The sequence below is a fragment of the Pseudorca crassidens genome, chromosome 1 (assembly GCF_039906515.1).
Source record: "Pseudorca crassidens isolate mPseCra1 chromosome 1, mPseCra1.hap1, whole genome shotgun sequence".
NCBI lineage: Eukaryota > Metazoa > Chordata > Mammalia > Artiodactyla > Delphinidae > Pseudorca > Pseudorca crassidens.
Window position 1 is genome coordinate 82353156 of NC_090296.1, and position 14944 is coordinate 82368099.

The 14944-nt window shown below is 38.5% G+C and overlaps 1 protein-coding gene across 1 annotated transcript in view; it reads left to right on the forward strand.

Annotated features, from left to right (window-relative positions):
* Positions 1-672: 672 nt before the first annotated feature.
* SPRED1 (sprouty related EVH1 domain containing 1) overlaps positions 673-14944 on the forward strand; it is a 118639-nt gene continuing 104367 nt past the window's right edge. Inside the window, exon 1 of the mRNA XM_067742453.1 lies at positions 673-1938. Coding sequence (XP_067598554.1) covers positions 1907-1938 — 32 coding nt within the window. The 5' untranslated portion in view covers positions 673-1906. The remainder of the gene's footprint in view (positions 1939-14944) is intronic.

The following is a 14944-nucleotide window of genomic DNA, read 5'->3' on the forward strand; positions in this document are numbered from 1 at the left end:
GTTCGTGCGTGCCACAGAGGCATCTTCTGCGCTATAGTTATGCAACCTCACTCGCAGCGGGAGTTATTTCCTGTGCTTCTGGCTGCGCCAGATTCATGTAACACGCCTACCCAGGGCTCAATGGAAGTCGTTCTCCATTAACAACCAGTCTAGCTTTCAGAGATGAATGCCCCGCACAGCATACCCCTTGTGCGGTAAGAATCCAAGGTATTAAAACTCTTTCTCGCTGTCCAACACACACACGCACACACACACACACACACACACACACACACGCACTCTCTCTTCCCCCCCCGCCCTGTGTGCACGCAGCTAGGAGACTGCAGCAGTGCAACCAGAGGGACAGCAGGCGGAGCTCTCTTTGTACAGTCCCTCTCTCCAACCCCCACCAACTAAAGATGAACTCATGCCAATTCCATTCTTTGCAAGGAAAACACACACACACACACACAGAACACAGCAGCCTCCAGTTTCCTCCTGGAGCACACTGTCATTCTAGCCTCTCCGTTCAAACAACCCGGATATTCCAAAGCGAGTAACGGGGAGCATCGCGCCGCAACAATGCAACCTTCCGAGCTGCTCCCCGTGCAGCTCCCACCCCCGCCCCCTTTCGCGGCGTGCCAAGAGTTTGGAGCGCGCGCACGCACATGAGCGCGGTGCCTGCGTATCCCTCCGCCTCCCTCCTCCTCTCCCCGCTCGGAGGCTCGACAACGATTTGGGAAATGAAGGGAGGAGGGAACTACTTTCCTGAAACTTGCTATGCTGCACACGACTTCGAGTTGCAGTGATTCGCCCAGAGGCCGAAGCTTTTAGTCCTCCTACCCACACGCCCTCTCAGTCCGGGCACCCCGCTCGGCAAGCCCAGTCCGTACCCGCTCTGGCCCTCCGGGAAGCCGGCGTCCCGGAGAAATCACCAGGGACTACTTCGCCTCCTTCTCCCGCGGGCGCCCCCCGGTTCGGGCAGCGGCGGCGGCGGCGGAAGGAGCGGGCGGCGTGAGCGCTTCCGCCGCCCCCCTAGCGGCTCCCCTCTGGCGAGCGTGAGGAGCTGGCCCGCCGAGCTGCTGGTGGGCACTGGCTGGTGGGGGGTTCGCGGTCGCTCTCCTCGCTCTCCCGCCTCTTCTCGGGACCCTGCCCCTCGGGCGCGCCGCTCTTCTCCGGCCCGGGTGCGGACGATTGGTTCGCTCGCCCCTGCCTCACACGCGCCCCGTCGTCCCCTCCTCCCCCCTCTGGAGTCGTTCGGGCCGGAGCGTGTCTGGAGGAATCCGCCGCCGTGAGGCCCCTCGCCCGCTTCTGCTAGTCCCGAAGGACCGGCCCGGTCGCCGCTGGGGGCTGAGCGGGCAGCCGGCGGCGAGGCGGGAGATGGTGGGGTGGGCTCCGGCAGGACCGCGCCGCCGCCGCCCGGAGCCTGGGCTCGGCACCCCCCCGCCGGCCCCCACCGAGCGGAGCCCTGCTTCCTCCTCGCCGCATCCCTGAGGGAAGCGCCGCCTCTGCTCCTGGGTTCTCCGCCCGCCCGCCCGCCTGCTCGCTCCTTCCTGGCCGGACCCCGCCGCGCTCCACCCCAGTGGCCGGAGGAGCCGCTCTCCAGTCTGCCTTCACAACCCCCTTCCTTTTTTCCTTCGCTCCCAATCCTCCCCGGCCTCATCGGATCTCTTGGTTGGGCGCTGAGGCGGGGGAAGAGGCTGGGGTCGCCACGGCGGAGGTTGTCGCCGCCACCCCCCTGCGGGGGTGGCCGGGGTTCCCGGCTGGGGGGGCACCGTTCCGGGTGAGGCATCCACCATGGTGAGGCCCCTGAGCCGCTGCCCCCGCGCCCCCCCGGCCGCCGCTGCCTCCTGCCCCTCGGTGCTGCTGCTGCTCCTCCGCCTGCTGTTGCTCCTCCATCTCCAGATCGGATCACGGTGAGGGAAAGATGAGCGAGGAGACGGCGACTTCTGACAACGAGTAAGCACCTCACAGATCTAGATTACTTCCCCCCCACCCCCCATTCTTCCTCGGCACCTCCCCAGACCCCCTCGGAGACTTGGGTGTTTGCAATCCTGGAGAGTTGAGTGCATTCTGTTCTGGAGGAAACATTTGATTTCCTTAGCCATTTTATTTAATGGCAGCAACCCCCGACCCCCACCCCCACCCCCAGTATTTAGTTGCTTTCTTCTGGGAGAAGGTATTGAATGTTGGGCTGGAGTTGGGCTGGAATGGCAATTGTATGTCCATGAGATGGAATAATGTAGATGGATGGAGTCGGGGTAGAAATAACCCCAGTGCCTGGAAGACCTCTGACCTGTCCTTTTTCACGTTAGCACACCAGTCAACATACCTTGAATATCCGTCCATACTCCTTTATAGCTATTTCACTTGGAAACTAATGTGTGGGAGCACCTCTTGCAGCAAACTGCTCTTGAATCTTAATTCGATGAGTCAGTGACTCTTAAATACCGATTAAGCCTCCCCCCCCCCCGCCCTTTTTAAACTTATGACCTGTAAGATTCTTGTAAAAAATGGGGCCAGGGAAACATTTTTATAATTTAATAGCATTAAGGACACCTGGAGTGTGGGAGATGTTGAACTATTCTATTTTGCCTTTGCGAATACTGGATTTGTCTTTATTAGCATAAAAGAATTTTATAGGCTAATTTTTATCTTTCAGCTATATTGAAACACACCGTTTACGTTGATTTAACACTGTTTACATTGCTGAACATGTTGATGACTTCATTCATTAACTTGTAGAGCGTCCCGGCTTAAGTTTTTGTTTATTTGGGCTGTCCTTATGTTTTCCAAACGAAATACTTTGCCTTTTAAATATTTTGCTTTAACATAACAGCTGACTGGAGGAATAATGGTGCGGCAACAGTTTCCTATTGAGACGGGGTTTAATTCCATGCGAATATTTGTGTCCGTTTTCTTGTAATTAAATTCAAGTTTTATCTTCGGAGGGTTGGAAATGGTTAAGTGAGTTAGGACTAGTCCTAGGACGCATTCCTTTAAGTAAAGTGCATTCCTCGGATCAGACCTTTCTGAGAAAACTTTAAAGTCCAAGGCCTAGGCTTGTTTAACATAAAATAGCTTGAGAAATGCCAAGCAGCGTCCCCCCACCCCTCAACACACTCTTCTGATGAGCGGGGGTGGGAGAAGGTGGATTGCTGCAGTGTCAGTGCAGTCTAGAAGCAGAAGTGGCCGCCATGTTCTCTCTCTTTTTGTGAATCGCCCTCATTTGCATAGCACACTCTTCATTCATAAAAAAATAATTAAACATCCATCACCTTGGACATCTTGAAAGGATTTCCCAAGAAAAAAATTCGAAGCTCAACTGTCTGTCTTCATGTAGATTTTTGAGTTCAGAAAGTAAGGAGAATTCGAAGTTATAGGTTAAATTCAAAAATAGACGCCCACACAAACAACTACCCCTGTTCTCAGAATGTTGACACAGTTATGTGGGAAATATCAGTTCGGGGAGGTGCTGGGATCACGTGATCGCCTCCATTCATAAAATACCTGGCTGTCCATTCACAGTGCAGTACACTGTCTCACTGCCTTCCGCAGATTAGACCTACTTTGAGAGAGATCAAGAAGTATCTCAGCGCTTAGTTAGGAGAAAAACTGCTAAAAATCCGAACAGAATGACGATAATTTTTGCTGCCGTCTTCTTTTAAGAAAGTAGCCTGGATTAAAATGTCAAGTTCTATTTTGGAGATGGGAGAGGACTAATTACTATATTTAAAATAAAATATTGAATACCTCCTTTTTGGGTGCAGCTAATTAGAAACGCTAATATGGGAATGTGAATTGACACACCTGTGAAATACAGTTTTTAAGTGAGCTCTTTTTCAAATACTTGTCATGGACAAATTGAGAGTACAGGTTTTTCGGTGTAGTGATTATCAGTGGATGATACCACTTTTACACTAAAAATGAATAAATATTCCCGGTGGTTTAAGTCCAAAGATTTTGATATTTGAAACACCTAAGGGCAATATTTACTGGTAGGATTGCCTTTTAAAAAAAATTTTTTTTTAATGTATTTAGTATGGGACAGTTTGGAAATTATCTCACTCACCCAGACTTTTAGAATTCTGTTTTCACAAATTTATCCTGGTTTATTAGTAAATTTTTCCCTACTAGGGGCTTTGTTATGTTAATTTTGGTAGGTCAAGAATAATATGTTTTAGCGTATAATTTTTTGCCATGAGATGTTAACTCTTCATGGGGACAAACTCTTGGAGGTGTTACTTTAAAAATTTTTTTATTTTAGAAAGTGATGTGTTCATTTGGTAATCAGTTTTATTACAGCCCGCATTGTTTGTGTAATAGCTAAATCACAAAGAGTGAACTTCTTCGGAATGTAGACTTTATCCCGATAACTTACATATTTCATCTTTCATATATATATAGTAATGTTTTGAAATGGCAATTATATACAATCATACATATTATGAAGAAACAAGAGAGATATTATTGTAGATGCCCTTAAAGCCTTAGCATAGTTTAAAACTGCCCTGTAACATGGATTTTATTTGGGCCTTATGTTTATTTTTTCCTTTTGCTTTTCTCTCTTTTTTTAAATCCACAATCAAAAGGTATTTACTTAAAGTAGAGACTGTTCTTAACACTCGAATGTTTTTCCACCTGATTTCGACCTTTAAAAAGAGTGAAAATCACCAATATCTTGGCAAACTGTTAACCTTTTCTAGATAGCCATTGTGGTAAAATCCAGTAAGGCCTCTAGAGGCCTCATTGTGAAATCCTCTAGTACATGCTTATTTGAAATTAGAGTTCTGTGTAGAGAGAGAAATAGTTCTCAGAGGTTGACTGTGGGTATATAATTAATCAAGAATTACTGAAGGATCATATTATAAGTCTGTAACACTTTGTCTTATGCAGTGCCAAACTTGGGGAAGGGTTGGTGAAAGTCTGCTTTTCTTCTCTGACCTTCAGTAGGAACTGGAACTGCATTAAAAGTGCCATTAAAAAAAAAAAAAATTCCTCCATGCAAGAGTAATAGTTCATTTCAAATAATGTACAAAATGGTCTTTAAAGTAAGTAATTATTTATTAAACAAATATTTATTTGTTTAATAAGTCTTAACATTTGACATATAATCAAACTTTACCTTTTCTGTGATGTTGATGATGAATCATATTCATTTATTGGATTTTTACCATGTGCCAAGAATAAAAATATGTGATAAATGCTTTACACATGTATTATGTAATTTATGTATATACATGTAGCTTCAACAGAGTAGAATTGCATAGTAGGTACTATCATATCTTAATATATTGTGAACATTTTCCTGTGTCATTAAATATTTCCTAAAACATAATTTTTAATGCCTACATTATATTCACTGTATAACATATATTAGTTTTAATCAGTCTACTATGTCTCTTGTTTCTGAACAATGCTGCATTTGATCCTGAGTTCTGACTTCATCCAAATTTATTACTTTTTCCTTGAAATAGTCTAGGAGTGGAGTAAAAGATGCAAATTTTAAGTTGTTTTATTTTTTCTGCTAAATTGCCCTCTAGAAAAGAAACAGTGTGTGAGAGTGCTTATGCCTTGAAATGTCTGTCCAGTTCTCTTTGAAAAAAATTTTGCCAATTTTGAAGGTGGAAGTGAGATCATGTTCCTACTTTTAAGATGTGATGGATAATAAAATAAAATTGAGTTTTCAAAAAACTTGTTAGGTTGTTTTGGGGCAATTGGACTGTTTTTAAATATAAGCAGAATTAAAATGATCATACAAAAGGCATCTGCAGATAATTTAACTCTTACCAACTTTTATGCAGTATGGTATAATATAAAGAACATTGGGCTTGGAATTGGGAGATGCATTTCTGTCCTCACTGTCACTAATTTATTCTGTGATTCTGGGCAAGTGACAGCCTTTGTGGCCCTCAGTTTGCTCACTTGTAAATCAAGGAATTTGAACTAAGCATCATTATGGGCCCTTCTTGTGCTAAATTACCCTAAAGTAATACAGTGATAGACACATTGCAAGTCACTAGACTTGTAACATACATATTTGTTAATTGGTCAGTTTTATTAGGTTGTTGATTTTGACATATTTAAGCAAATAAAAGAGTTCCAGTAGAGATCTTGTAGTATTATGAAGTAGAAGCATGAATTTTGAAGAAACAAGATAAATTTGGAAACGGTGCATTCATAATCTTTTAAGACTTTCTCATTTTGAGCTTAATTTAATAGCCATGTATCTTTGATAATATATATACATCACAGATGGAGAACTTTGTAGTGCTCTTTTTTTTTTCTTTTAAATAAATATGGTCTCTGGATGAATAAGTAAACAAAAGGCTGTTGGGCTTAAACATCAATTTGAGTGGTTCTGAGAGGAATATATTAACAAGATACCAGCCCTCATGCTTTACTTACTGGCCTAGAAGTGTCAAAAGTAAATCTTCTCATTTGGTTATTCATACAAATTATGTTAATCTAATACTAAAGGATAATTTCACATTTATTCAGTGCAACAAATTAACTCAATGAATTTTTTCATTCTTTAACATTTAAGTTGAATTTGCTGTTTATCTCAAGTTGTGTGTCATAGCTGCATCTGATTTTAGAGTCCAGTACCAAAGTTACTACAAATCCCCAAGATGTTGTTTTTGTGGCACTCAGAATGGTTTGAAATGGAAAACAGACAAACTTATTGGTGTATTTTTGTTTAAACATAGTTCATTATTTTTGCTAAAGCATAGTTTATTAGTAATGGATCTCAGACTGAGGTGTTAAATTGATTTAGACATAAGAGTCTTAGAATTCAGAGTGTTTTTACTAATCTCTAACTGAAACTTGTTTACTTTCATAATTGAAGAAAATACCAGCAAAGCATAGCAGCATCAGAGGTACTTGCGACAGCAACTGTATTAGTTTCCTAGGGCTGCTGTAACAAAGTACCACGTGTGTGTCATGCCCATCTTCTCATAAGGACACTACTGGATTAGGAGCACACTCAACTCCAGTATGACCTTCTCTTAACTAATTACATCTGCAGTGACCCTCTTTCCAAATAAGGTCACATTCTGGGGTACTGGGGGTTAGGACCCAACATCTTTTTTGGAGAGATTCAATTCAACGCATAACACCAATAGAAATCAGATTTTTTTCTTTCTTACAGTACAATTGCTGTTCAGTTGTTACAGATATCTTGAAATAGCACTTACGGTCATCACTAGTTTGAAATTATTATAGTTATTAAGCCATTGCTAGAGCTTGTATTTTAATATGTTAGTTCAAAAACATTACTATATCAAAATTAATATTTTACTATATGTGCTGCCAAAGCAAGCACCAAAATTAAAAATATTTTGATAATTATTTCAATATAATTGATTTCTTTTGTAATTTTATGTAGTTTGTTTTAAGCCTTTAATATTCTGAGAAAGGGGGCCATTGGCTTCACCAGACTGCCGAAGAGGTCCATGGCACAAAAAGCTAAATTCTCCCGCTATGACTGAGGCCCTAAAGACTGAACCCAAAGATAGAGATTATAAAATAGGAAGATTAAGAAACACAGACGATAAGATGAACAAGTCCAAGTTACAGCTAAGGGTTGCAAAAGAAGAGGTAATGGAGAGGAAATATTGAGAGATACTGTCTGAGAATTTTCAAAAAGTAGCAAATTAAACCCAATTCAGTGAACTAAAAACAACAAAGCCTCACAGTAAAACCGAGTTTATCGTGAGATTGCAAAAATGTCAACATGAGAAAATCAATGTAGTTTGTCACATTTGAAGATTAAGGAAGAGAAATGATACAGTCTTAAATGCCAGATTGTCATTCCGTCTCTGCTTATAATATGGAAGTGAATGTCCATAATTTATAGATTTATAATTGTTCATAAATATGGATTTATATTATTTTTCTGCTTCCTAGAAGATTTAGACTTTTAATTTTTCTGATTTAAAATGAGAGTGTTGGATTTTATCAACTTCTGGTGTTGCTTTTAGTTCAAGAATCCTAAGTGATTTTCTTTGTATTTCTGAAATCCACATTTAATCATTCATGTAGCTCATAAATACAGGATTGACTACATAAATTACTTTGTATCTGAAATTTTAAAATTACCTTGGAAGGCATTTTCTATATTTAGAGTATGAAGAATAAGCTTTGGTAAATTTAAGAGTAATTGGAAATTAAATTTTAATCTAATATCAGTTTTATCATTTTATTTCTAAATGTTATCTGTAAAACAGGGAGTATAGTTTAGATAAAGGCCATTATGACTTGGAATGCAGAATGTAATTGGTCTCCTGGTAGTATATAATGGTACTGTTTCTTATGATTAGACACATTTTGTTTGTCTATTCCCTTGGTTAGAGATTACTTTCACAAATACACCGTATTTGTTAATGTGTTGGTATCCAGTAGTTGCATTACCGAAATTTAGATGGAATTTAGTGAAATGTGACTTTAATGCTGCTTTTTCAAAGTTATTGTAACTTTTACCACATCAGAATGTTAATGATTAACTTTGGCATAAAATCACCAAACATTTTTTACTGTTCTGTTGTGAATTACATTGATATTCTGAGATTGGGATTAGGGATCAGTTCTGGGTTTGCCCCCTTAGTAATATGTAAAAACATTTCAAAATTTTAGTTGCTGAATTATATATATGGATTTCTTAGTTTTTCTGGATTTTCTTCAAGAATTTCAGTTCAGTGACATTTGACTGCCTACTGGGCACTTGACTTTTCTTTAGCCCCGGAGATACAAAGGTAAATAAAACCAGATAACTGCTTTCACTATCCAGCAAGGGAACTAGATCCCTCTGAAATGTGGTGAGTGCTCTGCTTATGAAGTTCTTCAAGGCTTAAGAAGAAAGTAATTCTACCTTTGGTGGGTGGCATAGTGGGAGTTGTATGAAGGAAGCCTTCAGTAAAGAGATGGCATTTAGGAGTCAGCCAGAGAAGAGGGCAATGGAAAGAGGAAGGGCATTCCAAGAAGATGGGAAAAAACCCCAAACAAGCATAAGTTATTTCAGTGGTCTAAACCAAACCTGCAGTATCTCCCAAGTATGCCTGTAGTTGAAGTGGAAAATTGACCAAGGAGAGTATTAAATAGTAATAGAAAAATGAATAGGGAGAATCAGGAGTGTTTTCAAGGGAGAGTGAGAAGAGACAACAAAAGAAAAATCTTGAGAGGTAGGAGAGAAAGTATTGAAGACAAAATGGGAAGTGATGAAGTGGAGACAGCAAAAAGTAAGATTACATAAATTTAGGGGGAAGTGTTAATAGTTGAGATTATTTGTTGGATGAGATGATGTCAGTAGTGGAGAGGAAGAGAAAAAGAGATTTAAGGAAAGGTGGGTAATTGGGAGAGCAAGGCCCAGGAAAGCGGAGTCTTGCAACTGTTGTACTGCTTGTGTCAGATACTGTTGTAGATTTAATCCTTCTAATGACCATGTGAGCCAAGTGTTATCCATAGTTTACAGATGAGATAACTGAGACTTAAGAGAGGTTTAGTAACTTGCCCACAGCCACGCAAGGGAATAAGTGTTAGAACTGAGATTCAAATTGCACTGTATTTATACTACACTATATCTCATATATTTAATGGCCAGACTGGATTTTGAAGAAAAAAACTAAGTTTGAAGTGATAGGTAGACAAGTAGAAGTGACAGCTGTTTTGAGGGACTGCAAGTTTTGGTAAAGTTAAAGAGCATGTAGAGTGGAAGTGGGGAAAATCGAAAGATAGATTTTGATCAAAGAACACAGGCTCCAGAGTGATGACATATGAGGGAAGATTAAAGTAGAAACAGGTTGTTAAAAGTAGAGGAACCAGGATCTGTTAGGATATTTTAAAAGGTCACCACTGTGGCTGTTCAAGTTGCTGGGTTGGTATCAGAAGTTGAGGTGGAGAGGAGTCCTGAGCCAGCGCCAGTGTATTTTATAAGTGTGTATGATGAGCTGCTTAGAGTGGGAGTATGAATACTGAAATCTGCCCCTGCAATTTAAGAGACAGGAGTAAGGGTTTTGGGATTGGAAATTGAAAAGGAGTATGTCAAGGGGAGGAGGATAAGAAAAGGGAAGGGCTTAGCCTGGAGGAGTTGAGAGTATTGGAAATGAATAGGATCTCATGTAATAATGGTCCTACCAAGAATGAGGGGTGTTGGGAATTAGGAAATAGAGAGGAAGACAGACATATGAATAAATTATCCAGATTTGGATTTTATTAAGAACTTTGTTTTCTGAGAGGCTGATCAAGATGTTGACTGATTTTGTAGGGCTTTATCCAAATAAATTATATGTCTTTGACAGAATGTTTTGTATTTTTTGTGTACTCCAATCCTAATGTGGTTAGAAAGGCCTTTTCAAAACAAAATTCACTAATTAAATTTCTACAATTAACATGGTGTTCATAATTAACATGATCCTGTGGTTACTACTGACTGTCCCATTAAGACTTTGGCAAATCATGTAACCTGTCTTTGTGCTTGATTCTCCATCTGTAAAACCAGGATAACATGGCCCTACTTCAGAGCCATGTTAAGATAACACGTAACCTCCCCTCCCAATAACATTTTTTGATTAGAGATAAGAGAATATTAAAAATAACTTTTAGTTCTTGAGAAGAAAGGTACTATGTTCATGAAATAATCAGTGCTCATTTTCATTTAGCCCGAAGGTAGGGTTACTTTTAAAAAAGGATTATTGATCTGCTGGAAGAATTATATTTCAGTTTAAATGTTAAAAAGCTGCTTTTCAGAAAAACTTAAAATTTAAACATTCCAACAAGCAAAAAAATAATTTAAATCTGTATTGTGAACATTTTTAAAGCAATTTTAATACCTGAGCACATTTTGGAAGTACATATGAGTAGATTTGATGTCTCTCCATCAATTTCAGGGAAAAGCCATCTTTCTCAGAGTCGAATGAAGGAGGTTTCAAATTATATGGAGGGAAAAAAATCTACTTTCATGGAAGAAGGGGAGAGGAATTTTTTTTTCAGGTTATTAAAGATTTAGACATTTAATTTTTCGCAGCTATAATCAACTAGGATCCCTGTTAATAGGTGAGAGAGGCTAGATCTGCTAGCTAGAAGTTCATTGCTTGTGGTTTAGTGCCGACTTTAATTTGGACAGCTAAAGATCTGTAAGCTTATGTTTAGTTCATTTTATAGTCATCAACAGCTAAAGGAAAAATTTGTTTATATTTTGATTTAGCCTGATGTTTAGAATTATTATTCTGAAACTGTATCACTTGTTAATTCAAAAATAACAGCCTTAGATGCGTAATTACTGAAACTTGGTTTACAAATCAAGATCTTGAATGAATGTAAATCAGGAACTTAAAAATACGATGATGAAAAATGTATATGCTTTTTCTCTTGAGAATTATTTGATCTAAAAATCCAAACTTCATTAACTTAGTAAAGGTTAAGAAAATATAGCAAATAACTTTAATAAGTAGCATATCAAATTAAGATATTCTTCAACTCTGCATTATGATTTTTTCAAAAAGGAAGGGGAGAGACAGGAGATGAATGAATAAGACAAGGTGACCTCTCTAATCATCTTAGTTTTCCTTAGCAGTTTTTTATCTTGATACTTCTGGAGAGAGCCAAACTTGGCTTCTAAGTCAGCCAAAAGAAAAAGAATGTATCTGATTTTATATAGACCCTATTATTGTTGAGTCTGAAACTGTGTAATGTGTACTAGGCCCCAGCATACATCAAATAAAAGTCGTTTGATTATGGCTAACTTCTAGTCCCATTTTTGCATTTACGCCGTTTCAGATAGATTTAGCTAGGTACTTAGGAGGAGGAAAACTGAGCTGAATCCTTTTAACTGACTCTTACTGTCTGAATGTTTGTTTCCCCACCAAACTCATGTTGAAATCCTAACCTCCAAAGACAATGGTATAATGAGGTGGGGCCTTTAGGAGGTGCTTAAATCATGAGGATGGAGGTTCCACAGAGATCCCTAGCCCCTTGCACCATGTGAAAAGTCCCTAGCTATGAACCAGGAAGAAGGCCTATACCCAGCCATGCTGGCACCTCGATCTTGAACTTGTCAGCCTCCAGAACTGTTAAAAATAAATTTCTGTTGTTTATTAGCTACCCAATCTGTCGTATTTTGTTATTGCAACCTGGATGAACCAAGATGCTGACTTTTCTTTGTTTTGGGGAGGACAAGGAGCAATAATTACATCAAAGAAAAAACAAAATCAATTAAAAACCCAACATAGTTTTCAGTTGCTTCTAGTTCCATACAAATATATTTTACTTGTTTTAATAGTGTATGTATGAATATTTATTTTCACTGGATATACTTAAAGAATTTCTATGCTTATACATAGTTTTTTAGTAATCATTATTTTAATGCCTATAATAGTTCATCAGGTTGTACCATAAGTTTACATAGCTGTTTTCTTCTTAGTGAACCCTTCAGGTGTCCAGCTCTTATAAGTAACATTGTAATGGGCATCCTTTCTGCATATAATTGTTTTATTTCTGTTCAATTAATTTCTTAGGATGAATTTACAGGAGTGAAATAATTATGTCAAAGAATATAAGTGGTTTTTTAAAAATTCTGGTTATGAAATGCTGCTTCCAAAAATTTGTATTTTCTCTGTTGTGGATTATTTATAAATGACATTCTCATATTTCTTAGATTCCATTTTTGTTCTTTAGTACCTTGCGGGTTTTTTTACATAGCTCCCAGTATGTAATTAAATGATAGATAATATTTGAGTTATTACCAGCATTGTCTTAAAATCATTTGATAGAATTAGTCTTCATAACAACTCTTTTAAGTGTTATTACTATTATTACCACCATTTACAAAGATGAGGAAGCTGGGGCTTAGGAAAGTTGAATAGCTTAGCAAAGATTACATAGCTGGTGAAGACTCCAAACCCTGTACCCTGAAACAGTAGCTTTTAAACTCTCGACTGTAACAGTAACAAATACTTTATACTGTTTGACAGTGTACATACATACATACATGCATTCATACACACACACACAAAACCTTTTGTAAAACAACTTAGACTTACTGTGATGACATAGGCTGACTTCTGTATTCTGTAGACTAGAATTATATATTACAGAATATTTTATTCTGTGTAAGAAGTTAATGCTGGTAAAGACCCTTGTAGTTAAAAGTACCCAGTTCTGAACTACAGTGCGTTATATGGGATATTGCCCTCTAAGGGTGTATCTCCTTATTGGTACCAAAGATTTACATTTATGTTCAGCTTATTATTTCACGAAGGAGATAATATGAAAAGGTATAGGATTCTCAGGGGGAGTGCATTTCAAGGTTGAGTTGTGAGGCATTGTAGGGGAATTCAGATTTGAATTGCTGTAACTAGATTATAGATAATAAGCCTTACGTCATTGCTTCTCAGATTTCTTTTGGGGCACCGAAGTGCCCCGAATGTTAAGGGAGTGTATCCCAAAGCAGCCTGTAAGATTGTATAATTATTTTGAAATCTAGTAAACTATCACAAAGATATCATGTGAATATTGCATTTTAATCAATAATAGAGTTGTATTTTCAATATGAAATGTTTTTAGTCATTTATATTAGGAAAAAAAGAACTCTTAACCATGCAGTCTTTACGTATTTATATCCTATGGCATTATATGTCTCTAACTTGTATGACACATTCCTGGGAGAATGTGTACTCTGGTGAGAGGCAGCATTTTGGGTACATTAGGGTGTTGCTCAAGGGTAAGTCATGATTGTGCACTGTAATTATAGCAGCTGCCATTTTCAAACAAAAAGTAGGAATGTATGAATCCAGCAAACATTAATAGAAACTTTTTGAAGTACAAAAACAATATAATCACATTGTAGAAAACTTGGAAGACAACTGGAAATTACTCATAGAAGAAATTTTCTTTTTTGCACTCATTAAAAGTTTTATAAAGGCAAGAAATATATAGGAAGGATTTGAAATTTAAAATTTGTTGTTTCTCTAAAAACTTCATGTAGATCATACGATTTATATAGATAGTGAATTACCTGGGTCAGAAAGAATAAAATTATGCTAATTGGCACACAGAGAAATCTGCAAAGCTGTGTAGAAAAGAAAGAAAAACTCAGGTTCTAGTCTCAGTTTTGCCATTTACTTATGTGACTTAGAGCAAATCTTCTAGTGTCTAAGCATCTGTGCTAATGAAGACAGTAATCTTTTCTCATCCATAAATTACTTTTTGCCTGAAAATTGTATAAAAATGGATTTATGTATGTATGAATTTTGATTTACTCACAGGGAAAGGTAGTGTTTTCTAGAGGATTGGGGGGAAAAAAAGAGAGGTAAGGCAGAAGGCAGAAAAAGAAAAGGTTCTAGCCAAACCTTAGGGAGAGGAGGAAAGCTGAGGAAAATGAACCTAAACCTCAGAATTGAAATGTCTGGGCCTGTTTGGGGAACTGAAGGGGATTGTACATCTAAGGAATATAGCTAAATTAAAGATTATATAACCTACATATTGAGAAGTAATGCAAAATATCTACATAGGTTATGTAACCTATATATCGAGAAGCTTTGCGAAATATCTACATAGTTAAAATCAAACTGTGTATTAAATGCACTGGAAAGTGCCCTTTTAAAATATTGTTTTCAGTAAAACAAGTTCACAAGAATGTTGAGAACCTGAAGTGGGATGGGGGAGATCCTAAACGCTTTAAAGTGATCAGGGGATGGTAAATGAGAATTGGTTATACAAGACCCACTGTTTTTGAAAGATAGTTACTGTTGATATTCTGTCCATTATTTGAGCATGCTTTCCTTATTTCTTTATTAATGAAGGTAAGGTAATTATAAGAGTTTTCATAAGCTCATATATTAAAGCAGTGTTTGGTACACAATAAGCGCTATTTGCCAGTATGCCTTCAGATACGACTGCAGTCTCTTACCTTATTTTCTAAGTATTTAAGTCTTTTCCTCGGTTGAAGTAATAACCTTACTATCTTAGT